Source organism: Sorex fumeus, unplaced genomic scaffold, assembly GCF_029834395.1.
Source record: "Sorex fumeus unplaced genomic scaffold, SorFum_2.1 ptg000037l, whole genome shotgun sequence".
NCBI lineage: Eukaryota > Metazoa > Chordata > Mammalia > Eulipotyphla > Soricidae > Sorex > Sorex fumeus.
Genome location: NW_026606094.1, coordinates 46,489,391 through 46,517,017, shown reverse-complemented (window position 1 = coordinate 46,517,017; position 27,627 = coordinate 46,489,391). Strand labels below are relative to the sequence as shown.

The 27,627-nt window shown below is 37.0% G+C and overlaps 1 protein-coding gene across 1 annotated transcript; it reads left to right on the top strand.

Moving 5' to 3' along the window:
• Positions 1-267: 267 nt before the first annotated feature.
• LOC130027509 (serum paraoxonase/lactonase 3-like) lies at positions 268-27,339 on the top strand. The gene is made up of 9 exons (XM_056118327.1): positions 268-388; positions 1,884-1,954; positions 8,168-8,223; positions 12,272-12,437; positions 15,679-15,805; positions 19,143-19,340; positions 20,496-20,577; positions 20,882-21,010; positions 25,420-27,339. The coding sequence occupies exons 1-9, from the start codon at positions 315-317 to the stop codon at positions 25,576-25,578; spliced, it is 1,062 nt and encodes a 353-aa protein (XP_055974302.1). The 5' UTR covers positions 268-314; the 3' UTR covers positions 25,579-27,339.
• The last annotated feature ends 288 nt before the right edge of the window (positions 27,340-27,627 follow it).

Sequence of the window (27,627 nt, the reverse complement as noted above, 5' to 3'; positions counted from 1 at the left end):
GACACGTTGGTGCTGGTGGAGATGTAACAATTTCTTTCTCCAAACACTTCAACACGCTATTGCACCCATTACATTGCAGCTACATTAAAAAAAAAAAAAGGAAAGAAAAAAGAAAAGAAGAAGAAAATTAGTGACCTTGACCCTAGGCCGGTAGAGTTAGTTGGGAGCGCAGGCAGGAAGCGCCTTGGCATTTGCACCTGCTCTGGAGGCCAGGAGCCGCGCTGGGGCGTGCTCAGAGGGTGGGGCTTAGAGCCAGCCCACTGCGCCCTGGGGAGTCCCTTGAGTCTGCAAGTGGTGCCGGGAAACCTGAGAGCATGGGGAAGCTGCTGATACTGACCCTGCTGGGGGTCGGCTTGGCCCTAATCGGGGAGAGGTTTGTGGCTTTTAGGTGAGTTGGCATCTTGATGGGTCTCCCCAACTCTTTTTCCTCCCTCCTCTTTTAAATTAATCCCACTGGCGGCCCTGGACTGCTTCGCTCTGGGGCAGAAGGGTGTCTCTTTGGAGCCTCTCTTCCTAGCACCCAGCAAACTTTCTCTTGAGGAATCCTGATCTCAACGTGAGTGGCCTGCTTGCCTTGCCGGAAAAGGGCAGATGGGCATGTGTTTTCTCAAAGTCGTGCTCTTTTTCTCCCAGTTTTGGTCACTTCTTCGGCACCTAAAAGCTAATTCTGCCCGAAGCATGGGGCCCGGGGGAGGGACTTGGCTACCGGCAGGCTGTTTACGACAGACTCTGACAAGCCTAGGGCCAATTAAGCACTGCAGAGGAGTGGTTGCTGATCTCAGCCCAGGAGAGTCAGTCAGCCAGTGGGGAAAGGCGCTGAAAACTGCAGGTAGTAAGGATGCCCCACCGTTTGGGGAGCACCGAGTGGAGATGCCATCTCAGAAAGAGTTCAGTCCTCCGCAATATTGAAGTAGGAAGAAGGAACGTTTGATGATAATTTACGTCCCCGAGTAGATCTAAAGTGTCTGCTTGCCTTGTGTTGTCTTTAGGATGTTTCTTATTTCTTTTCAGAAAAACTGGTCTCCCTAGAGTGTCACATTTGTAATCTGAAGAGGTTGATGCCTTGGGCAGTACTCTCTAGCTCACTTTGAGGGTGTTTATTGCTAGATTCTTTCCCAGTGCACCCAAGTGAGAGAATCATAATTGGAAAGTAGAGCTAAAGCATTTTTTGGCCTGACAGTAAAGATAAGTTTCAGTATTCAGATATCTTCTGAATAGAATTTAATAAAAAAATGTATGATAATCCCCGATGTCTCGAGCAATGTTTCAGTGTGGAAATTAGAATAATATATTGAAAGAATTTGGGCAGTTGTTTAAATTGTGATCAGTTTAATGATGTCATATGCCCGTAATTTAAAAACAATTAACTTAAAGTGAACCATATGTAGTGTAACTGTTGAATTTTGAATTTGAATTTTGGGGAAACAGTTTGGGGAAATGGATCAAAAGGCAAGATGGATTAATGGTAGATAGTGACTAATGGGTCTAAATAGATCTAATAAGCATAGGTCTGATAGGCAAAACTTTAGCCAACTAAATGCTGTTGGTTGTACTTTTAAATTGCTGTTCATTAAATACTGATCAGTTACTCATACAATGAAATAGTTTTCATTTATTTGGGGAGCAAAGTGTTTATGTTTAGCTATGTTTTGTCTTTTCACAGTAACTGGATGAAGTTAGCTGATGCAAGTACATTACCCACAACATTTTCACATTGTATATATAAATGTACATGCAAGGAGATGCCTGCTTGATTCAAATACCATTATTTTGTTACATACATTGGTAGGAAGTTTATTGTTATAAGACAATTAAAGGCCTTAGACATGGATTTGGGGTCTTGTACATTGACACCTCTCCCTTCATGTTTTTATCTTCCACAGAAAAAGAGCTCTTGCAGATCGAGAAGTGGTGTCAATAGAACCCCAGAGCTGCCATCTTGTCGAGGGGCTTGGTATGTATGTGATAGTCCTGTGAAACACCAGTATATTTCTTCACTTGACTGAGCTGACCGACTGTTTTTAATTCCTGCTACTCTTTAAACTCAACTCCTGTGCCCTCTACCCTATTATCACTTTCGTATGTGTCAAAATCAAAGACATTCAACTCCCCATTGGCTGGCCCTCATTGATCTCCATTCCTTGTCCCTTCTGTGAATTTCTGTTCTCTTCTCTACTGTCTTCAGTTGTCTGTTATTACTTCTTTTCTATTTGCTTCCCTTTCCTTGATGACATTTCTGACTTCAAGGGTTGCTTTCTTTCATATTTTATCTGTAAGTGTTGAGAGGAATTTGACTTAGCCCTAGCCTTCAAGAACCTCAAGTCTTGAGACCAGGGCGATAGTATAGCAGGTAGGGTGCTTATCTTCCATGAAACCAACTGGAGTTTGATCTTGCTCGATTTGCTCGAGCTCGAGCGGGCCCAGTAACGTCTCCATTGGAGACTTTGTTGTTACTGTGTCTGGCATATCGAATACTCTCGGTAGCTTGCCGGGCTCTCCGAGAGGGGCGGAGGAATCGAACTCGGGTCGGCCATGTTGGCCGCTTGTAAGGCGAACGCCCTACCGCTGTGCTATCACTCCAGCCCGGAGTTTGATCTTAATCACTCCATATAGTCTCCTGAACTCTCCAGGAATGATCCCTGAATGCAGAGCTAGGAGTAATCCCTAAACACTGCCAAGTGTGGCCCAAGCTCTCCCTGCCCATCTCCCCTGAAAAAAACCTTAAGTGTACTGAGATGTCTTTATGGAAAGCTAACTGAAGTGTTGGGAAGATTGCTTAAAAGACTAGTGCAGAAGTCCTGTTTAATTTGCAGTACCATATGATCCCATGAGCACCAGGGAGGGAACTCCAAGCAACACACTGGAAGTAGCCCCTAGAACTCTCAGATGTGACCCGCAAACAAAAAAAAAAAACATACAAACAACAAAATTGAAAATCCAGGACCATATCTCCAACCTTTCAAATCACAGTTCTGCTTTTCAGTCTGAAATCTACTTCCTATTTTTTCATTTCCTCCCCCCCACAATAAGTTCTTCTATATTTCTTCTATCTGCAGAACTACCATTCTCCGAGGGATTCTGTTCTAAATGCAAGAACAGCAGAGTTCTTCTTGTTCCTCCTTGTTCCGTACCAGGCACATTGATATGAGCTTTCTCTGTGCCCTCATCCCAAGCTGATTGCACTCACAGCCAGAACTACTCCAGAGTCCAAGCGTCCAGTTCTCTTTGATACTGCCACGAGAAACACCGCCCCCCCCCCCATCAGCTAGGTTCTATTCACCATCCTGGCACGCGTTCTTTTTTTTCTTCTCACTTCTGCTCAAGACATTTTCCTTCTCTGATTCTTTCATTTCTACTTGCTGAAATCAACCACAAATTCCTCTCTTACCTCTGAACTCTCACAACACTCTGAAATTCAGATTCCCTTAATGACACTTTCTCATGTTTTATTTTATAGCTGGCAGGGATCTTTCTTTTTCTCACTATCAGATTATAAGCTTCCTAGTATCAAGGACTGACTTATTTATCAGTATGTGACAAGGTGACAAGACAGTCTATTGTGATAGAGTTGGTACGTTATTTTAATTTGTATAAAAAATAAGTGAATTCTTTGTATATAAAATCAGATATAATATGCACAGACATAAAAATGTACATGTTTTATATATTTCTGATATACATATGCATATAATCAGAAAGAATATATGCTCCCTTTTTATTTTGACTATTTTTATCATCTCAGTTTCTGGAAGTTGTAACCTGACTTTCTGTTCCCTAAACCTAGAGGAGAATTTTACTACAGGCTAAAAAGGAGAAGGAACTGAAGACATACTCCTCAAAAACCTGAACTTCTTCAAAGGATTCTGAGGCAGAAAGGATAAGATTATGTGGATTGAAAAATAAAAAAAAATAAATCGCTGGCACTTTTGTCCCAATACCTCACAGAATTCTGGGTGAAGAGTAAAAATTTGGAAGGAATGATCCCAAGATAGTGGCAAATTGTCCAAAATAATGAAATCACTTGGACTTGGAAATGAGTAATTCATTGGCAACACTGGAGAATAAAGCCAGATGAACTTCCTCCCCAAATATTCTCCCCAATTTTTGTACCTTCCACTTGCTATTTTTTTATAGTTTTGACACAGAGATTCTGCAATGACTTAGACTGAATTTCCTAACACAATGTAGGCTCAAGGTTGGATCTGGTTTAATTTTTTTAAAAAATAAAATGTGATACCGATGTGGTGACTGGTTTGTGTAGGAATGTTAGTATTCCCTATATATCTCTTTATAAAAATTAAAAACCTTCTGAGTTATTTTGAGGAGAATTTAGTCTGGATGATAGCTAAAGTCTGGTCCCATTCTGAAATTATATGAATTATATATTTGAGAAACTGAAACTAGAGCAATATTATTAGACATAAATCAACATTGTGGTTATTCAATATTTTTAAATAATTATGTGTTTATAATCTTATTGTGTGCGAAGGGAAAAATGTAATGTTACTTATTATGACATATTTACTTATGATACTATTTATATTTCCATGACTGTTGGCATATTTGTAGTCTATATTGTCGAACTGAACAAGTTAGAATGATCATGAGCACTCACCAATTTAACAGTAGTAATGATATATTTCTTGAAATAACAATGCTGCCTTTTCAAAGGCTTAGTGTTTCTCTGCATTTTGCTGAATCCCTTATTCTACATCATCCTTTTAATCAACCAGTAATGTGTTGCTATCTTTACAGATTAGGAAACTGACAAATGAAATAAGTTACTTGCCCAATAACTAAACAGTGAAGAGGACTCAGGGAAGGCCATTCTGGAAATTTTTACTCCCATAGGTGCCACTGTTACTAATATGCGCTGGGTCTATCATGCAGGTTTTGTCTCTGGAAGGGGAAGGGAGGGGAGGTACAGAGGCACAAGAATTTTGTGTAAGCAACATGGTTCATTTTCAAATCTAAGTGCAAAGTAGTAACTTTCCCTTTGCGTTGATAAAGTATAAGCACAACTCTTGTGAACATGCCCACTCTGTTAATGTAAGTCAATCTACGCTGTCAGAGAATGGTGAAATGATCCTTGGAGAGAGAAAAGGAGCCAAGCAAGAAAACAGATGATACAGGATAACTTTTCTCTAGAAAAGAACAATCACCAGCAGATTAACTTCAAGATTAAGTTCAAGAGGGGGATGGATCAATAGTACAGCGAGTAGGGCATTTGCCTTGTATGCGGCCGACCTGGGTTCAATTCCCAGCATGCCATATGGTCCCCTGAGCACTGCCAGGAGTAATTCCTGAGTGAAAGCCTGGAGTAACCCCTGTGCATTGCCAGGTGTGACCCAAAAAGCAAAAGCAAGATTAAGTTCAAGAAACTAAACAGTTTATCCAGTCAACTAGTTTTCACTGGGGTCTAAACAGCTAAAAGGGAAGTATAATATTGGTTGTAAGGATTTAGTAGTGAAACAAAACTTTGTTTTTGTTCCCAGTAAATTTAGTATTTAATAAAAAAAATTGGCAAGTGAGCATAGAATTGCTATCAGTTGTGAAAAATGTCATGTGGAAGTAATCACAGGTACCCATATTAGTACATAAAATGGATGCTGGAATCAAAAGGGGTTGGGAATGTTGAGGTTATGTTTTAAGTTTATTAGATCCCAACTGGCGAGATAGTACAAGGGTGACTTGTGGCAGGTACCAAAGATGGTCTTCTGAGTACTGCCAGGTGTCACTCCTCAGCACAGATGTAGGAGTAGCCTCTGAGCACTACTGGCTCAACCTCAAAATAAAATAAATAAATAAATACATACATACATACATACATACATACATAAATGTGCTAGATCCCAAACTCATCTCAACCCTTGAATCTGTTCCATTGCCTATATTTTGATTTTTTTTTTAACGAAGCCACCTTTATTCCAAAAGTAGGACTCCAAAGCAGTAATCCTGGAGTCATCTGTCATGTTTTTCTTTTCCTTACTTCCCCAAATCTAGTTGATCACCAACCATTCCAGCTTGAGAATTCCTTCTTGTATTTATGCAATGGCTTCCCAATAGTTCAGTGTTGCTCCTCTGTAACCATTCTCAATATTGCTAGTAGTCATCTTTTTCCTTGACAATAGAGACCTCATAATTCCATGCTCAAAACTTTACAGAGATCCCTGAATCTTGTGATATGAGTATTAACATAGATTTGGAGTCCTCTGCATTTTGGTGTAGTTTCAATTCTTGTGGCTCCTGTTCTCACTCCAGCTATGATGCAATAATTCTGGTGGTAATTCCTGAAATGTGCCAAACTCATCCATCTACTTACATGCTATCCACGTTATTCCTTTCTTGGAAACTCACACCTTTCCCATCCCATTTTTAATTTCACTTTAATTTCACTGTGAGAGTCACTTAGAAACATGTTGTAATTATTGTATCTCTGTAACACACCACTCTCAAATCTAATGACTTTAAATGGAAATTATTTTGTTCATAAATCTGCAATTCTTATAAGACTCTGGTGATAGCTTATCTCTGCCATTTGCATCCATAGAGTGAATGAAAGACTGAGAACTGAATTTAGTAGAGAATTCTCTTCCATCTATCTCTCTTTGTCTCTCTGTATCTATCTATGTGACTACCTGTCTGTTTCTCCTTTGTATAGTTTAACATTTAGTTTCAGCTTTCCTAAGGTGCAGGAGAGAAGAGGTAGAGATTTAAAGTAAGTGCTACAGGAAGTGATGACTGTGCCGTTACTTGTATGAAACTCAACATGAAACTGTTGAGTTCACTTCATTCTCTTTGTAAAGTTATTACAGTGGCCAAGTTCAAAAAAGAAAAATATCGACCTTACCACTTGATGGGAGAGTTTGAACTTCACATTTTAAGAACATGTTACTATAGTAATATTTATAAAATGGTTTGCCACACTAGATACCTATTATCATCACCTTCAGTCTTGTTTGTTTGGGACATAGTACATGTGAGTTTGTCTCTATACTATGAGCCATGTAAGACTTTTTTTCATCCTGCCTCATTCATAACTTATGTATTACATGCTACTTTTCAAATGGAAAAATTCTCTGTGTATAAGCAACAAAACATAGCAACACCACACCTGAGTGGGCAAGTACCAGAACCAAGCACACACGTGTTTGATTCTCCCTCATGTCAGCAACAACATAAGCAAAGAGGAAAACTAATTAAAAAGGGTGGACTCTAATATATTTTGATTGATATACTTAGAAGAGCAAATGTGCAGACAACAAAAAGAAAACTCAATGATGAGAATGTACAGAGGAATAGCCATGTAATAGGTAAGTAAAAGATTATGATTTACAAGCCAAGAAGACTCAGAGGAAGCCAATCCTGTCATTACCTTGATTTTATATTTTCAGATTTCAGAACTATGATTCATTTTGCTTGTTTTTAGCCAAAAAAGAAAAAGAGAAAAAATATTCAAGCCCAGTTATTGTTGAAACATATTTGACTGAACTCTTTCAAAATTCATTTATATTCAAGAATTTATCTGAAGTCCATTTTCATTATAACAGAGTGCAATTATTAAGTTTCCCTTTATGATATCGATTAACAAGTTAGAAGAAGAGAAATATTGGGCAGAGAGATACTCAAGAGATCTTCACAGTGATGCTTACCAAATGGTATCACTAGACTTCAAAGGGAATAAATCTGGATCTCTCAAAACATACCCTGGAAGTTGTTATTGTTGTTTCGAGGGCCACATCTGGTGGTGTTCAGGTTTTACTTCTTACTCTATACTCAGTGATCACTCCTGGAGGGCCTTAAGGGACCATATGGAGTGCCAGGATTGAACCAATGTAAGTCATGTGAAAGTGCTTTACACACTGTTTTTTTGGACCTATCCCAGAAGATTTAAAGAATAAATGTAGGATATAAATTTATTTTATAGTTATTTGTCTTTTCTGCTAAACTTTGAGTCTGTAAAGGGAATTTGGTATTTAGGGGGTCCGATTCAGGAAATATTGTTGATAAGCATGCCTGTGGGTTTCTTGAAATTTAATATAATTTTCCAAGTAAATAATTGAAAAAGTCCATGTATTTTCCCAAAGAAGTTCAAAGTTTTCACTAAGAGATTTATTTTTTTAAGTCTTCATAGAAGTATTCTTCTGATCCTTCATTTCTCTTGCAGAAACTGGCTCTGAAGATATTGATATACTTCCTAGTGGGTTGGCTTTTATCTCCACTGTAAGTATGCCCTTTGGATGCTCCTGTCAATAGCTATATAGATAGTACATTAATGTTGTCTACTAGAGCTGCCAGATGGCCCCCTACACTCTTCTCCCATCTGCGGGTAAACCAGTCAACTAAAAGGCCAAAACAAGATTCCTTAGAATCTCAAAACACCACATGAAAATGCCCAGGCTTGCCTGCCCCATAGCGGGTAACACCCTGTGGACTTTGCATGCTCAGTAGGATCTCAATAAATATATATTGATTTCCATTCAATTCCTGCCCAAATTGTGAGATATTTTCTGTTCCTCTCTATCTTTGCCCCAGTTGACTGAGTCTAATTTTCTGGTAGTCACCTTCTCAAAAACTAGTCTTCCTCTTTCTCTGTTACCATGGTATTTGTGCTTGGTAAATATTCGTGGATCAAAATTTAACTGTGTTATTCAGTTCAAAATGCGAGCATTGTTTTTTCTGGCCTGGAATCCCTGCCATTCTGCATCTTTCACAGAGCCATAGAGAATCTTATTCCAGCATCACCCTCAAGGCTTTGGAATGATTGAAGAGCTATTGGAGGGATTAAATTCCAACAAATAAAAATATATAAGTTAGTAAATGTTAAATTTATATTTGATAAATTAATTTCAGTTTGGAATGGGTTCTAAGATTATGAACACTTAGACGTGACTATATTTTCACTTAAATTCTGCTTGCTGAAGCTACATGTTTAATAATAAATTTTGAACAAGTATGATTTTTTGGGGGGTCACACCCAGCGATGCACAGCGGTTACTCCTGGCTCTGCACTCAGGAGTTATTCCTAGCAGTGCTCAGGGGACCAAATGGGGTGCTGGGAATCAAACCTGGGTTTGCCATGTTCAAGGCAAATGCCCTATCTACTGTGCTATTGCTCTAGCCCGTGATGATGTTTTTAAACTAGATTTTTTTTACTAAAAAGAGGGACACATAATAATACTTTATGGGCCAAATTTCTAAATTCTTAAGTATGTACATTGTAGTCAAAATTTCCCTTCTATTTCAAATTTTTAATACAGGGTGATGGTATGAGTGAGAGTGCATGAGAGAGAGGGATATTATTTACTTAGTTTTCTTCCAGAAATAAACCTAAACTGAGCTGTCTGTTTTGTTGTTGTTGACTTAAGCTTTCTAATGTCAATTTATATTTTTCAGTGTTTTGTCAAGTAGACTGATAAAAATGATAATTCTATAGCTAGAAGATTTCTTTGCTGTTAAATAATGGATGATGTCCCAATTTTATGCTTCTTTCATATTTTCACTGGTGTTACAGGAACTGAATTATTCCTATACAAAAAGTAGATCTTTTCAATACAAATAATTCCATGAGAAATGTTAATATGAAGCTTTAATTAATGGAGCTCTTTTTGTAAACTGAAAAAAACCATTCAGACACAGAAGTAAAAGATGATGCTCTTTGCTTATTTTAAATCTATCTGCATTGTCATAGATTAAATTTCTTGTTCTCCGTGTTTTCTTCTATTGCCCTTTCATGTCAGCTTAGAACATGTTTGGACACGCTGCTGATTTAGGGAATGATACTGCACAATATATATTTTTAGCTTATTTCAAGGTGCCAGCAGCTGTTTGCTTTCTTATCCTAGAATCTGGCTCTCTTGTCTATAAGATTACTCTCATCTTCAAGTATTTCTAGCTAACACCAGTTCTATGTGAAATTTCACTGTTGCAACTTTTTTATTCCTCGAGAAGACCTTTCAGTCTCTTCACTAATAGTTTCTTTATGGAGGAGCTTTCTCTTCTATGGTTCCTCATGTTTCTTATGTCATGGCTCTTACACACTACACTGTATTTGATTGCTTAGTGCTTCATCCTTGGATTTCAAGATTCTTGAAGTCAGGATTTTGGAGGGGTCATTGCATGCTCAGCATTTAACATTCTATCTGAAATAACATGTGTTTGAGTGTTTATTGAATACATGTGCTTGTTAATGAGAGTAGTAGAGGATTTCAGTGCCGACCTAAACATCCCAGTGTTCTGTTCAGGAAAGTAAGGTGCTTACAACTCTTTTAGTAGTCAGTGACATCAAAATATTTTCTTGTTAATAACTTGTCACAAATCCACACCAAAGCCTTAAACCAGGTGGAAAACCAGGCAAAATGAAGCTGATTATCCGGACTGTTTCATTCATCACAATAATTTTTCTAGACCAATGCTGTTAGCAATATCCCACATTTATATCCATTCTAAATAATTTCTCATTTTAGAGCATCCTTTTTCCTACATTAGCTAGCAGTACCCTCATGTACTCACAAGCTGACAAGTTGTAATACTGAACTTTGTGTTGCTTTCCTCAGCAATATTCTCTACTATCAAACCTTCTCTTTTGATGTCACTGAAACAGGCTATACAATTAGAGCTCTGCGTGATTGAGTCAGTTTGCTTCTCTAAGTTTAATGTCCCCTCAAATGAAAAGAGAAGGTGTGGAATTATCTGTCTTTAACTTTTCAACCCATAATACTGCTTAACCATTATTATGCCACTGATCTTAAAAACATAATGCCCGAAAAGCAGGATTAGAGCCTAACTTTTTTTACATAAAGTTTTCCAAATCAAAACTATTATAATTTGTTTGTTACGGGCACAAACAAATCAATAGAATAATACAAAGTAACATACCCTTCCTGATATTGGAAATAATTATTATTCCCTCATTGGTTAAAAATAAGAAATCCTGTAATTTCTAAATATAAGCCCTAAAAAACAGTAAACCAAATAAATATTGAGTTAAGGACAGAAGGTGGATGGGCCTAAAAGGAGAATAGTAGTAAGGGGGCTTGCCTTGCATGTGGCCAATCTGGGTTTAATCTCTGAAACCACATATGGTAACCTGAGCACCTCTGAGAGATCCCTTAGTGCAGATGCATGAGTATGCATTGAACACCATTGTGTGTGGCCAAAACAACAACAACAGCAACAAAGGGAATAGAAGAAGGATGTTATAAGAAAGGGGGAGGCAGAGAAGTAGACTAGAAAAGGAGAATATAAATACATTGCAAATGGAAATGAGGGTACAGGTGAAGGTACAAAATTTTGATATAGTTCTGAATGATGGAGATATGTGAAAATTGGGTAGAATTTTGTAGTTGTTATCGAATAAACAAACTCAAAAGTTTTACACAATAACATATAAAGCAGCCAAGATGTAATATATTCAATAAATTCAATAAATCTATTATTGGTTGATGAAAAACTGATCCTATCAGTACAAAGACCCAGAACTGGGGAGATAGTGCAAAAGACTGGTTATGCTTTTTATATGGGAGCCCTGAGTTAAATCCCTAGCACAACATGGCTCTCCAAATACCTTCTGACAGTAAGCTGGGAGAGCTGCTAACACTGCCAGGCAGATGTAGCCCCCAAATTAACAATTAAGAAGATTCTCGAGAGAATCATAGTGATAATACAGTTTAACTTCCTTGCTTTAAATTTTAGCAAGGAAATTTTATTTTGGCTTTTAGGCCACACCAAGCAATGCTCAGGGGTTACTCTTGGCTCTACATTCAGGAATTCCTCCTGGGAGGGCTTTGGGGTCTGGGAATTAAATTCAAGTTGGCCACATACAAGGCAAGCAACCTACCCACTGTGCTATCACTTTTGACCTTCCTTCCTCATTTTTAAAATGAGGCACAAACAAATCAATAGAATAATACAAAGTAGCATACCCTAGTCTCTTGCATTGTACTTTTCTGGTAAATATCATGCTATATGTATTGATATATTAAACTATATTAAATATTGAGTATAGAGTCTTCTGATATGTCCATTACCATTGCCAGTAACATGGAAGACCTCACTCAGTAATTTCCCAGATCATACATATAATGACAACAGTGATATATAAAATACCTTAGAAATATAAAAGAAATGTAGCCTTTTTAACATTTTAATTGGATTTGGAATTTCAGCTTCCCTCTGAAAAAATTGATTCTCAGAAAACAAAAACAAAAACAATGAAAAACTTGACTCTGATATGTGTACGTGTGCATACTGATTCTTTTTTTTTTCAAAGGGATTAAAATATCCAGGCATGCAAAGCTTTGCTCCAGATGAACCAGGACATATCTTCTTGATAGATCTGAATAAGAAAACCCCCAAAGTGCAAGTACTACAAATCAATGATGGTTTTGACAAAGCATCATTTAATCCACATGGGATCAGTACTTTCATTGACAAAGGTAAAGCCTTAATACCTAATAAAGGGGAAATGAGGGAAATATAAACCACTCATGCCCTAATATCAACATAGACATGGAAAGAGGAAGATTCAGTTTCATTAAAATGATGCATGTTTATAATATAATAAATATGTCTCAAAACATTTTTACACATTGCATTAAAAAGAAAGGGAAACTGAAATATGGCCACTTCCACTTTCTTCTAATATCTTTTCTTCTCATTTGACTATCACAACTTGTTAAATATTGGTTCTGTAAATATAACATAAGTTGTAGGCCTTTTGGAAAACATTGTGTAAGATTAAAAGAATAACTCCAAAGAAAATTATAGATAAACTGTACTTCATTAATTTTTTTTTCGTTTTGGGTCACATCTGAAGATGCTCAGGGGTTGCTCCTGGCTCTGCACTCAGAAATTACTCCTGATGGTGCTTGGGTGCTTGGGGAATCATTTGGGATGCTAGGGGTCGAATCCAGGTTGGCCATGTGCAAGGCAAATGCCCTACCCGCTGTACTACCTCTCTGGTCCCTAAATTTTAAAGCTTCATAAAACCCAGAAAGGAAGTGGAAAAACTCAATGTGAGAAAGTGTGGACAAATCATATATTTGATGCAGTTGGTATCTAAATACAGAAATTATTCTTACAACAAAAAGACAAGCAATTCAATTTTTGAAATAGACAAAGGGTCTCAGTAGACATCTTTTCAAAGAGATATACACATGCCCCAAAGTCCACAGAAATATCCTCAACATTTGAACTCACTAAGGCAGTGCAAATCAAAATCAGAACATGGTCCCACTTCACATTCACTAGGAGAGCTATGAAAAAAGATGACAGTAATAAGCAGTGGCAAGAATGTGGAGAAATTGTAATCTTCACACATATCTAGTAGAAATGGGAAGTTCCTTTTCCAAAATATTAAACATAGTTGCAATGTGATCCAGAAACTCTACTCCTTGTTACATACCAAAGACAAGTGTACAGGTACTGCTGTGTAAGCAACTCTTAGAACTAAACTTAATAATTGTTCTTCAAGGGGATGTTACTCTATGAAGAATGACTGCCCCCACTTCACCTTTATTTACTAACGATAGTACAGCGGATAGGGCGTTCGCCTTACAAGTGGCCAATATGGCCGACCCGAGTTCGATTCCTCTGCCCCTCTCGGAGAGCCTGGCAAGCTACCGAGAGTATTCGATATGCCAGACACAGTAACAACAAAGTCTCCAATGGAGACGTTACTGGGCCCGCTCGAGCAAATCGACGATCAACGGGAGGGCCTTTACCTTTACCTTTACCTTACTTTCTTCTTATCTCATCTCTAGAATATGATCAACAAAAAATGTGACTCATTCAGTGCTGGGTTCCCAGAGTCTAGGACAGTATTTGATGTGTAAAAGTTGCTCTATGAAGCTTTGTTGAATAAATAAATTAAACATGAGGCAGGGAAAACATATATTAATTCTCAATTTTATAAATGAGAAATGGAATTTAAAGAAGCATAGTGAAGTGGAGTTCACTCCTATAATTAGTAAATGGTACTTCCAAAGTACTAGAGGTTCTTGCTTCTAGTCCTATGTCTTTTACAAGGGTAATATTAGAAATCTTGGTTCTAATTAAATAAGTCAAAAGCCATCAGATTTTTTGCCTGACATTTTACTAGATATGATGCTTCTTTGGAAAAGACACAATGAGTGATTAGATTAAACTGGAGCAACTTTATTACATGGGATAATAGTGTGTGAGGTAGGCTTGGTTTTTTGTTTTGGTTTTGAGAGAAAACCAGTTAGTTTACAGGTTAATTCTCAGACATTGAGGCATCCAGGAATTGAGTATGTTAAATAGGAGACTTATGTGTTAACTATTCTCCATAATTATGCACTTTATATATAAGATTTGTGAAAGTGGAGATGGAATCAGTCGAGGACAAAAGCAGTCTGACCATAGAAAACTTATTTGAAAGATTTGGTCCAAGTAGACACCGAAAGAAGCAGCCAGAGAAGCATATATAACGTTTATGCTGTGTCCATCAAGCATGTCTATGTGCAGACTAAAATTCAACCTGGGTTATCTTCCAGACCACACGGCCTGTAACCCAGCTCAGTCAGACCAAAATAAAATTCACCTGTGAGGACTTACTGTCCTCTTTCGATTTGAGCACAAGTGCCTCTGTGCTCCCAAGCCCTCCAGTGTAAATAAGCTCCATAACTCATGCTTGTGGCTTATTTGTCTATGTTCTTGGAAAACCATCAAGGCACACATTCCAATAAGAAAATAAATAGGTGAACATTCCCAAGGGTGTTAGAAATTGGCTGGTCCATTTATCTTGCATTCATATTGATATTCTATGTTCATTAGATTTACTAAATTTTTTTAATGGAATCACCGTGAGATACAATTACAAAGCTTTCATGATTGAGTTTCAGTCATACAATGATTAACACACATCCCTCCACCAGTGTACATTTCTCACCACCAATTTCCCCAGTATCCCCCCCAGACTTACTAAATATTGCTATGGCATCTTTGGGTAAATGACTTGTTTCAGCAGTGCTTAAGTTGCAACGTAGGCAATTCTGAAAGGAAAGAGTTTTTTAGAAAAACTTTATTTGACTTGCACTGACTTTCTTGCACCCTTGTTGAAGGGCCACTCTGAACATCTGTGTTTATATATCATTGTAGTTTTATATCTTCCTGTTAGAGAGGGCGTATGAGTGAGGCTGAAGAGACTATTGCAGAAATGTCTTGGTTGGCTCTACCGCTTGTTAGTAGAACTGCTGACATTGCCTTCTATCTGCTGAAGATCAATTTCTTAATAAAATGAAAATTTTACTTGTTTGATTTTTCTGGGAGTGATAGCACAGTGGTAGGGCGTTTGCCTTGCACATAGCCAGCCTGGCCGATCCTGGTTCGATTCCTCCGCCCCTTTCAGAGAGCCTGGCAAGCTACTGAAAGTATTCAATATGCCAAACACAGTAACAAGAAGTCTCACAATGGAGATGTTACTGGGCCCACTAGAGCAAATCGATGAACAACGGGAGGGCAGTGTTTGTTGTTTTTGTTTGTTTGATTTTTATTTGTCTGATATTTATCTGATTTACTTATATGGTGTGAAGTTCAAATAAAAAATGGATAAGAAAAATCCTTGAAAGTGACTAAGTTCTATGTCAAGTTTAATAATAGTTGCAATAGAAATAAACTGGAAATTTATGCTCCTTCCATCCCCCGCCCCCACTATAGACCATACTGTGTATCTTTATGTTGTGAATCATCCCCACCTGACATCCACTGTGGAAATATTTAAGTTTGAGGAACAGCAACATTCTATCACGCATCTGAAAACCATAAAACATGAACTTCTCCAAAGGTATGAAATTAAGGTATTTTGTGCTTCTATTTATTTTGTACCTCTGCTGTGTGCTTTGTTTTCTTGATTCAAAAGGCTTTTCAAAACTTCTGTTGTGTAGCTTTTTTTTTCTCTAAAGCTTTCTAAAGTTCCCATGGTGGCATTGCCTAGCACCTCACTAGAAATTGCTGCATTAAATATTGAATATCCTTATATCCTCCAACTTTTACAAAGCATTTTAATCCTATAAAGGTGCTCAATTTGCTTCTCAGCTCTAATCCCAGCCTCCTTACCACAGTAACTCAATACCTATCATTGGGCACTCTTTCAACACCTACACCCTTTTCTAGTTGTTCTGGTAGCTTGCATTCTGAGCCACACCCACTGGGTGTTATAACCAACCTCCACACAGACAATTCCTTTGTTTAATCAGAGTTCTTTTTAAAGAAAAAGTTAAAAGAATATGCACGCATGTACTTTAAAATTTTATTTATTAAGCATTGACAATGTGCCATACATTGTGCCAAAATACTTAATTCTCACAATTAAGTATTTAGTAATCAGCCCAAGTAAACTGAGATTTAAAGAAGTATTGGGTTGTGATTGACTGTTATATAATTTATAAGTAGTTGAACTATCCTGTAAAGCTATCCATCTGAATTCAAAGTTGAGCTCAATATTGCAATTATGAATATCCTTCTTACTGTGTTGGGAAAAAGAGTATGGTTTTTAGAAAGTTAAGTTGCCTATGTTAAGGATACAACAAATTTGCCTTTTAGAAAATAAGCTCAATACTTAAAGCCAGGTTCCAAAAGAGTAGCACTTAATTTTTCCTTGGAACAGTAGAATAAGAAAAGAAAAGGAGGGAGGCTCACCTTCTTTGCCCTTTTCTCTTCTTGTTTAACATGATGTAAGAATTTCTCCTCAGTGAATTTGGGCCCAACAAGAGCAGAGAGCAGAAGAAAATAAGAGAAGTGAGGTTATCAAAATCCTCCCATAATGCACTGTGCTGGATCTGAGGCATAGCAGGGACCAAAGTTTTCAAGGTGTGACTGAGAATCTCTCAAGTCTCTTGATCTGTGCCTCAGTTTCCTCACAAATATGGGGATTTTTTTTCATGGGCCTGGACTAGTTGTCTGGTGATTGTGAGTGAGGACCAGATATAATAAAACACCTCATGGGAAGAGTTCCTCATAAAACTCAGCCTTGATTGAAAAGTACAACCAAAATAAATGAATAAATAAAAATAAAAAGGACAGCCTTAAAATGCAGAGCTAGAGTTGAATCACAATGAGATACACAGCTACAAAGTTGTTGAGGATTGGGTTTCTCTCATACAATGTTCCAACACCCATTGCTTCACCAGAAAACACCTTTGTTTTTGACTTAAGGCTTTTAGAACTATGAAACAAGATGCTGTAGTTTTAGGCAGTCCAGTTTATGGTACTCAGTTATTGTAGCAGTAGGATTTTCACAGGGGGAGAAGGTACAGCAAGTGCATTATCATGTTGGCACTGCTAAGTCACTGAAATAATTGGATTGTTCTCCAGCAAACAAGATAGGAGAAGTTTGAAGTTCTCATTTTAGAACAAGAGAAGTTTAACTGTAAGGTTCAGCTTCTGTCAATCAAGTTTTCCTCAAGGGGCTTGAATTCCTGCAGATTTCTGGTTGTAAAATGTCTAAGTCAACTTTGGTGATATTCTGTGCTATGACGCTAACACTACCAGGCAACCAAGACACCTATAACAGATGAGCTGTCAAGCACTGTTAATTTGCAACCATAGGTCAAACTCTATGAGGAATTGGTTTAAGTAACTTAATTTGGAGCAGAGCAGGTAAGGGTAAATTGGTCTAAAGAGGACTTTAGAGGACATGCACACCTTGACAAAGCATCTCAAGGGATAGAACAGAGATGGAAACAAAGTAAATGGGAGTTTAATTTAACCTATACTGTCAGGATTATGTGAGAAAGAAATACTTTAGATGAGCCCCCAAGAGATAATATCCCAGGAGTCAGGATGAAGCTTAGCAGCAAAACTCATGAGTAAATGCATGATACCTGAGTTTAATCACCACACACACACACACACACACACACACACACACACACACACACACACACACCTTTGAACCTTTGAACTTTGTAAAGTCATTATACATCAAAACCTCAAAGTAGCCCTGGATTCATGCAACTTTTTCTTTCTTAAATTTAATCTAAAAAATATTTTGGGTGTACAGAAGGCAGTGGGGAATCATACCAGTGATCTTTGGTCAACCAGATCACTGGTTCAATGCAAGCCCCCATGATGTGGTACTACTCAAGCTCTGTACTGTCAGAGATAATCCAGGCACCGTGAGAGATGCTTGGGGAACTTCTGAGATGCGCTCAGTGATGATTAGGGAACCATCTGGTACTGGGGACTGATTGGCACTTGTGGCTAGATGTGGTACTATTTCTGGACCCCTGAACTATATTTTTAGCATGTTTTCATGGTATATTTTATTTTCTAAAATGAAAATCATTACCTTTTTTGGTTTTAAGATTAAAACTTTTAAAAATAAAAAAAGTAAAACTTGCCTCATTTTGGTAGTATTGAAGAATATAAATTAAGAAGAATAGTACGTAAAACCTCACCTACCTTGAGAAAATATAAAATTTGGGATGACCTGGGCTATAATACAATTACAGAAAATAAAAATCTTAATATCTTTAGAAATTCAATACCACAAAGTTTCATTTTCTCACTCTTGTCCCATCCCCATGTAGGTGATTTATGGACTCCATTTTATGTGGTCCTTCTATAGGTTCCTAGGAGGACTAAACACTATGTGCATAAATTTTGTTGGTTACTGTGGGAGAGTCAGAGAATAAAGGTAGACCATGAACTCTCTCTTAGTCTTCATATAGAAGCCACACATTTCCCTTTAATCCACTGGATAAAGCTGTATGTGAATGGAAAAGTTTAATCTAAACTTATCTATGGTGATAATTAAATCATTATTACCACCATAGATTACCATTGTTAACATTTACAAGAACAGGTATGAAGTTTGAGACTTGTTTTAGTTGGCAATTACTTCAAAAGACATCAGATATAAATTATGTAGCTTATTGCTATATTTATATGATTTTATTGATTTCTGTGGAAGAAAGTAGATACCAAATTGCTAAAGAAAATCAGGACAATTAAAACTAATATACTTGGGAGTCTTTAATTCATACTCTTTCATATTTGCTTTTCAAATTGATGAACATATTGAGGTTTTAAAGGTTTAGTAATTTTGACATCAATAAGGATATTAAAATATTCCATGTATTTTTTTCTCTCTTTCTCACCCTTTCTCTCTCTCATTCTAGTTTAAATGACATAGTAGTTATTGGACCAGAACAATTCTATGTAACCAGAGACCACTATTTTACCAACTTTTTGATGCAAGTTGAAATGTTCTTGGGTCTGCCGTGGACTTCTGTTCTTTACTATACTCCAACAGAGATCAAAGAGGTGGCCAAAGGATTTCTTTCTGCCAATGGTATCACAATCTCATTAGATAAAAAGTAAGTGGCTTTATAATTTTCTGTCTTATATATTTCCTTGATATTTTAGTAGATGGTTTCTAGTACAACATATTATTATTTCCTAAGGATTAAATAGGAGGGATCAGGTATGACCAAGTTTCACACAAAATGTATGATTTTGTGGAGGGTGCTTTGGGTCACATATAGCTGTGCTCAGGCTTACTCCTGGCTCTGCCCACCGGGATTACTCCTGGCAGTACTGGGATACCATATGGGGTACTGGGGGTCAAACCCGGATCCATTGCATGCAAGGCAAATGTCCTACACACTTTCCTTTCACTCTGGCTTCTAAATGTGTGATTTTTAGTAACCATTTGTTTGCTTGAACTCAGGTTCCCACCAATGAGATGAGATGGACTCAAGGTTATATGGCCCTTATTCTAAATAATTGCATGATTCTAGAATTATACTAACTTAAAACATTTTTTAAAATGTGTTCTACCTTTGTCCCATATGAGGCTAGAATGTCTTTACCTGTCTTCAACCTTTTATACTAATTCAATTACTTGAAAGTTCTTATCAAAGAGGAAGGTTCGACTTAGATTTAGCATTTCAATTGTATGTTTCTGATTTTCTTCAGATGACTTCTCCATGAGGAAAAAGTAGTTTATGAGGAATATTTTTAAAGTGTTTTAAAATGGAAATATTTTTAAAAGAGAATTTCCATGAATATTAATATGTAAATTGGAGATGATTAATATAGACAATCCCTGTGGAAAACAATTCTAAGTGTTCTTTCTCTTTATAAAAATGTTTGTTACTAATTTTATGTTTATCTCCAAGTTCTTTTTGAGCACTCATCCTTGGAAATATAGTTTATTGGTCTTCAAAGAGGTCCACTTAGCTTCATTTAGTTTAAAGAATAAATTAGTACTCTAAGTAATGAGACTGATTCTATATGACATCCAGAAACACAAATTTCATTACTTTAGAGTCTTCTCCTCTATTCAATGCATATATGAATCAATTCTAGAATATTAAAAATACTGCTACAGTATATTCCACTATTATGGTTTAAAAAAATATAGACGTTGCACTTTGAACTACTGATAATATTTTTCCCTCATCTCCAGAATAAGAGTTGTCTTATCTCTTATTGCTATCTGTTTAAATGTTTTTTTTTTTAATTAAAAGGTATATATATGTAGCGGATGTATTGGCTCACAACCTTCATGTGTTAAAAAAACACGATAACGGGGATTTAACAGAACTGAAGGTAAATATACATACGCTGTCTTGCCTGCACAATGTGGTCTCTTAGATTAGTTCCAACACTTTATCTAGGAATTGTTTTCTTTAATGAAGGAAAAAAAGATCACTGTTTTAGAAAATGTCAGTGAGACTGTAGTTACACTTCTAAAAAGCTCCATAGCAAAAGACCTTTGAAAATGCCAATTTTAGTAGCAAGGTTTGGTTCAAGTGGTAGAGCACATGTCTCCAGGGGACAGAAGGAACTGGTAGAGAATGGGGGAGGGAAGAAAGTCAAAACAGTGTCACCACTATTTTCTCTTTGTCCACAGGTAGTACACTTGGGCACCTTAGTGGATAATTTAACTGTTGATCCAGACACAGGAGACATTTTGGCAGGATGTCATCCTAATGGCATGAAGCTGCTGCCCTATAACCCTGAGGACCCTCCAGGGTCAGAGGTAAATTTCTAAACTTCTTTGAGCTCACAGGAAAAAGCTATAATAACAATTCATCAAAGAGACTTGGGAGAACTTAGTGGATCTCATTTGATGTTTAAAAATGAATGAATTTGGAAAGAATAATGATTTGGGCAGGATAAAGACTACTAACTCGCTAAGCCATAGGTAATGGCCTTGCAAAGGTTTTATTAACTACTGGGAATAATTGAAAAGTATGAACATGATTATTTGTATTGAGTCCAACTGTCTGTCATATTTCAATCAATATTTACACTGGAAGCAAGCCCTGAATTTAGGCAAAGGGGCACATATGTACAAGAATATCATATCATATCATATCTATCTATCTATCTAACATGAAACTCAAAGGGTATAGATCACTGTAATTTAAAAAAAATTATTTTTATCTCTCCTCTCTCCTTCTCTAGCCCCTTCTCCTTCCCTTTCCTCTTCCCATTGCCCTTTCCCTCCCACCCTCCCTCCCTCCTTCCTTCTTTCCTTTTTTCTTTCCTTCCTTCCTTCTTCCACACCAGCTCAGGGCTTATTCTTGGCATCACGCTTGCCAGGTCTTGGGGGACCACATGGGGTACAGGGTGCAGGGATCAAACCAGATGGGCCACATGCAAGGCAAGCATTCTGCCCAATGAATCCAGACCCTGTATTTTCTAATGGTATGGTGGTGTTCAATAAATCTTATTTTTAATATGCTATTTGTGTTTTTGAAAATACCTCTTTTCAGTAAGAAAAAGCATTGAAATTTGGGGGGGGTGGAGTGAAACCATCACTCAGTTGATGCTCAGGGTTTCTGAAGTGCTGGAGATCAAACCCAGGACTATAGTGAACTGAGCTAACACTCTAGCACTTCAAGCTATTTCCCACCAAGCCGTTGAATTTTGTATTGCATTAAAAGTAGCATGAGGCATTGTGTTTTCTATGGCAATGAATTTAAGAATTAAAATATAAATAAAATTCTCAGAATATACATGTTCAGGGAATTATATATAAAATTCTAGTGGCCAAGAGAAAGTGAAAAGAATTGGAGTGCATGATTTGCATGTAGTAACCTTGAGTTCAATTTTTGTAGTAATGATTTCCTTAGCATCCATGGGAGTAACCCCTGAGTACTGCGCTGGGAAGTAGTCACTTGTACTCCCCCACAATGCTATGTGTGGCCTCTAAATTAACCAAACAAACGGACATATATTTTAACACTCATAAATTGCCAGAGTGTGTTCTAATTCTTAAGCTATATCAGAAGAGCACACATTCCTTTTTGCATCAGCAGCTCTTATGAAGGAGGGTAGACAACAAATAATAGATACATGAAGTAAGTTAATAAAAATCAAGGTAGGCTTCATTGAGAAGGTAAGACATAAGATGATTTAAAAAGCCAAAAATAATTGAAGCAGTTTCTAAGAACTTGTCTACCAAATAGAGCTTAAGGGTCAGTGAGACATGGTGAGTATGCCCGGGCTGGTGAGCTGTAGGGGAGGTTAGATCCTGAGACAATGATGAAGGGAAATGAGCACTAGGGTGGAGAATCTGGTGTTAGAATGCTGTATGCATAAAACCTACCATTGACAATAATGTAACATTCACTGTCACTGTCACTGCCATCCCGTTGATCATCGAATTACTGGAGCAGGTGCCAGTAGTGACTCTATTCCTCCCAGCCCTGAGATTTTAGCAACTTCTTCTTACTCCTCTTTTCCCAACAATTGGAGGCTCTTTCAGGGTCAGGGGAATGAGACATTGTAACATTATAATTGTAACATTATAAACCATATTGCCTAAAATAAAAAATTAAAACAAAACAAAAGCATTAGAATTTAGGTTTGGGTAGCTGAGATATTGACATTCAAAGTCCAGTCTATAAAATTGCTCCAAAGAGTAAATTAGAACTTACATAGTTATTTTTGTTTTCAATACTGAGCTTTTTTCCTCTTAAAGAGATTAAAATTTTCTCTCATTAACATGAAAAAGAAGTCAGAACTTCTTTTACAAACAGAAAAAAAATCACCAAAATATAAAAAAAAAATTAGCCTGAGCCTAAAACCTGAAAAAAATTGTCACCCTGAGTTAGCAGGCAACCCTTTCCTTAGATATGTGTCCCCTCAAAGTTACTGTCACTGTCCTCCCATTGTTCATCAAGTTGCTTGAGCGGACCCAGTAATGTCTCCATTGTGACACTTGTTACTGTGTTTTGCATATCAAATACATCAGGGATAGCTTGCCAGGCTTTGCCATGGGGGTGCAATACTCTTGGTAGCTTGCCAGGCTCTCTGAGAGGGGCGAAGAAATAGAACCTGGGTAGGCTGGTTGGCCGCGTGCAAGGCAAATGCCCTACCCGCTGTGCTATCGCGCCAGCCCTCAAAGTCATAGTTATAAGTTATATCTATCTTTGTTTTAACAGAATAAAAGTACAAACTACAAGATGGTTTTAAAATGATTTAGGATCTTTTTTCTATCTATAATTTAGAGCTTATGCTATTATTAGTAATAGTAGTAATAGTAATAGTTTGGTGGGCCGCAACTAGTGATGCTCAGGGCTTAATTCTGGCTCTGAGCTCAGGCATCACTACTGGTAGGGCTCAGGCGTCCATATGAAGTGCTGGGGATTAATCCCAGGTTCACTATGTGCAAGGCACTTTATCTATATCTCTAGTTCCTCTATTTTCAAGTTTAATTGTTTTTTATTTTAGAATTTCTTTTTTTATGATAACAGATAACTTTTACTTCTAGATGAGGCAAATATTTTCTTCATGAGGTTCAAGCTTGATTATTTTTGTAAAACATATCTAAGAAGAAGGTATAGGATCTAACTTAAGACTAAAAACAACAAATAACAAAAACCACAAAATAAAATAGTACTCAAGATGATGTCAGTACAGACTCATGACTTAGGAATATCTAACTGGTTTTTTTACATTCTTTTTCTGTCTAACTGGTTTTCTTTCATTCCTTTTCTGTTCTGTTTGAGTAAACTCCACGCAGATTGTTTGGAAACCTGACTGTGTAAATATTTACTGATTAGCAAAGTAAAGTGTGCTAATCTTGGGGAATCAATAACAGTACTAGGCAGTGAGTGAAGTGTCTTACTGAATTCCAAAGTACAGGGTTCTTTTGTTGATTTTTTGTTGATCTGAGGGTTGGAGGTTGGTTATGGGGCTGCAGGAGGTTCCAAATGTAATAAATGGGTTGGTTAACTAATAGAGTGTTGTTTCATTATTTTTTACATATATTTATTTAATTTTTTATTGTAGAAGAAAGCCACGATGGCTGCTGCAATTCTATAATTAAAATTGAGTAGAAACTAAACTCCAATATTAATCCATAAGTATAAAACAAATCAATGTGAAAATTGTTATATCTGATCACAGGGTTGTTAAGCCCTTGTCTAAGAATTTATATGGCTGTTTGTTGGTCTACAAGGTGTTGTGGGGCTGCCATACAGTTGGTCAGTCCGGTAACTTCAGGACCTACGGTGTGGGTCAATGAGTTTACATGGTGGTGGCTGTGGGAGGTGGGCAGGGCTGAGGGTGGTTTCCCACCCTGACTCCAAAAAACACCCGAGTTCTCAACCTGGGTACCAGGTCCCTAAAATTATATGCAGAATGGCATATTTGTAAAGAGTTGAGCCCTTGGCATGGCTGCAGTGGTGGGGTGTGGGTTCAGTTGTTGGAGTTTTGGATGGGCAGGTGTGCAGCCTGCCTGCCTCCCGAGGGCACAGAGTTTTCAGTTGCAGGGACCAGCGATTCCATAAATTTTAGCTGCTAGATGTGCATCTCTTGGGAGATTTTTGTCAGGAATCAATAGAGCAGAGTCTGTGTGAAGATCATTTTGGTGGCACTATGGAAGGTGGGTCTTATTAATTTTGGGGCCACTGCCAGCAATGCTCAGGGCTTACTCCTGGTTCTGTGCCCAGGAAGCACTTTCTGCCAGGGTTCTGGGTTCCCTATGTGATACCAGGAATGGAACCTGGTTTGGATACACTCAAGGCAAGTATCCTACCCACTGTACTTTCTTTCTAGACTTCATTTCTTCTTTTCTTCTTTTGTTTCCCCTGAGTGCTATAGGCTCAGACAAAGGCAAAAACCCTTTTCACAGAAGAATGAACAGGTTTGCTTGTTAGTGAGCTAAGTGAATCCATCCATTATTACCTTTTTCTAGAGGAGATGCCTGAAGTAGCAAAACTGTATAAACTATCTATTGAAGAATTTGGCTGATTTCAGATAGTGCATCCAGGGCATTACCGATTTTGGCAGAAGATTGAAATTTTTGAAGTGTAGAAAACCTATGGATTTTAGCGTTTTGATTTCTGAGAAATATATTAAGGTATTTGGGGAGGTAGTCATCATTGACAGTTTTTTGGTTATAGAGTCTAGTAATGAATGATCTTCTCTTTACAGGTACTTCGCATCCAGAATGTTTTGTCTCAGCATCCCCGGATCAGCACTGTGTATGCCAACAATGGCTCTGTGCTTCAAGGCAGCACTGTGGCATCTGTGTACCAAAAGAAACTTCTTGTAGGCACCATATTTCACAAAACTCTTTACTGTGAGCTCTAGATATTCTCTAGGTGTTCTAAAACTCTACATGTTTGATAAAAGTAAATCCTCAATTTTATATGTGGAATTGTAAGTAAATAACAAACATCAACAAGAGAGTGTCAAGTTAATAACTGACTAGCAATAAGCCCAACCTCTTATTTTTCTGTAGAACCCAAACATTCTTTCTATAAGTTGTGTGGCTTATGACAAGTGTGGTGTCCACCTCACCTGATGTTAGCAGATCTGTCAAAAGCACATCTGACTACTCTGATATTTTGTTTAAGTCTTCTGAACTGCAGACTTAGAGAAAAGATTCTGATTAAATTTTTACAGTTCCCTTTATCTTCTTCCAACTAAGCTAGGCAGGAAACAAAATATATATAACATCCAAAAATAAATATCCATGCATATATAGAATTCTGAGGTAAATTTAAAATTTCATTAAATGACTAGATGTTCTGAATATAAGGAAATACTAAACTTTTGATAAGATGAACTAAAATCATATGAAGGTTAAATTTAATCAACAAATCCAAAGTACAGTAGGATATTTAAAGTTTTAAAAATGTAATCACCGTGAAATTACATAGTTATTCATGACTAGATTTCAGGCATACAGTGTTTCAACATGCATCCCTTAACTAGTGTTCACTTCCCGCCAACAATGTCCTCCCCTACCCCTAACTTCATCCCACTCACCAGCCTGCCTCTTTGAGAGGCAATTTTTAAATAAAATAAGTTTTTGCACTGTGTGGTTTATTGTACTGTTGCTGATAGGGTTTCATACATAACATTATCACTTTTAATACTACCTCCTCCTTCCTCCCAGTTGAATGCTTCCTTCTACCATAGACATTGCCTCTTCCTTGTCCTAGCCCTCCAACCCCTCAAGTGACAAGTTTTCTATGAAATACCAGTTCTCGTGTTCTTTGTTTACATTGTTTTTGGTATTCTATTGTTTCACCATTATGTTTCTTTATATTCCACATATGAGAGATAACATTCTGTGTTGGTGTCTATTTCTCTGACTAACGACCTAAATGATACATTTCATGTCCCTTTATGTAAGCATAAAACTACATAAACTTATTTGAATTTTACAGGGACAATTTCTATTTTGGTAATATGGAATTATTAATTCTAGAGTAAATTGTTTAATAAAAATAATAAAACATAGATATAGATAAAATATATTTTAACAAAATATATTTTAAAGGATTGTATAGCTTCAAGATAATATGGAATATCTACATCATAACAAATGGAAGGAGAAATTCAGAGTAGAATTAAAATCAGTTTTCACCTGAAAGGGTAATATTCTGAAATAGTTGAACTTTGAATATTTTGAACTCATAGATTGTGGGGAACAGAAGTCAAATCATACTTCAACCCCTAGTTGATTAAAATGAAACATACATATATTCCAAAAGAAGAGACTGAAAATAGTAGCAAAATGAACCAAAAGAAATTTTAGAAGAAAATCATGAAGATCACAATATAGCATGTCAGGCAAACTCAAGATGACCCCCAATTACCATTTTTTCCTGGTGTTAATTCCCTTGCATACTTCTCTTTCACATAAAATATAGCAAATGTATATGTAATCAAAAGGATATGCTAGAAATGATAATATGTGACTGCTGAATGTAGGTTATATAAAAATATTGCCACTTGCTTTGCTCCTAGAACCCAACATCATGATTAAAGTTTCCTATTCTTTTTAAGATGTTGAGTCCTGGAAAAATTTGTTATAATAATTAGTCAACCAATAAAACAGAAAACCAATAAATAATGTAGAGATTCAACTCAAGTTAAAAGTTTATTTATTTAAAAGATTAATTTAAAAAATCAATTACATAACTGGTGAGAATTATCATCAAAGGATAGTTTAATGATTAAATCTCAGATATTAAAAATAAAACATACATACCGTACACATAAAGGGATAAAAAAGAAAAGTTGATAAACCAATGCATACCATAAAATTTGAACAGTTTCTGAAAACAAACTGGAAAGCAAAATTAAGTCTAGACTCACAAATAGAACAAAAATACAGTGCCCTAAAAA

Excerpts from the sequence above, each read along its gene's own strand:
- LOC130027509 (XM_056118327.1), top strand. The coding sequence starts at position 315 with ATGGGGAAGCTGCTGATACTGACCCTGCTGGGGGTCGGCTTGGCCCTA. Across the intron at positions 389-1,883 it reads GAGAGGTTTGTGGCTTTTAG|AAAAAGAGCTCTTGCAGATC; the intron begins GTGAGTTGGCAT and ends TATCTTCCACAG. Across the intron at positions 15,806-19,142 it reads AAACATGAACTTCTCCAAAG|TTTAAATGACATAGTAGTTA; the intron begins GTATGAAATTAA and ends CTCTCATTCTAG.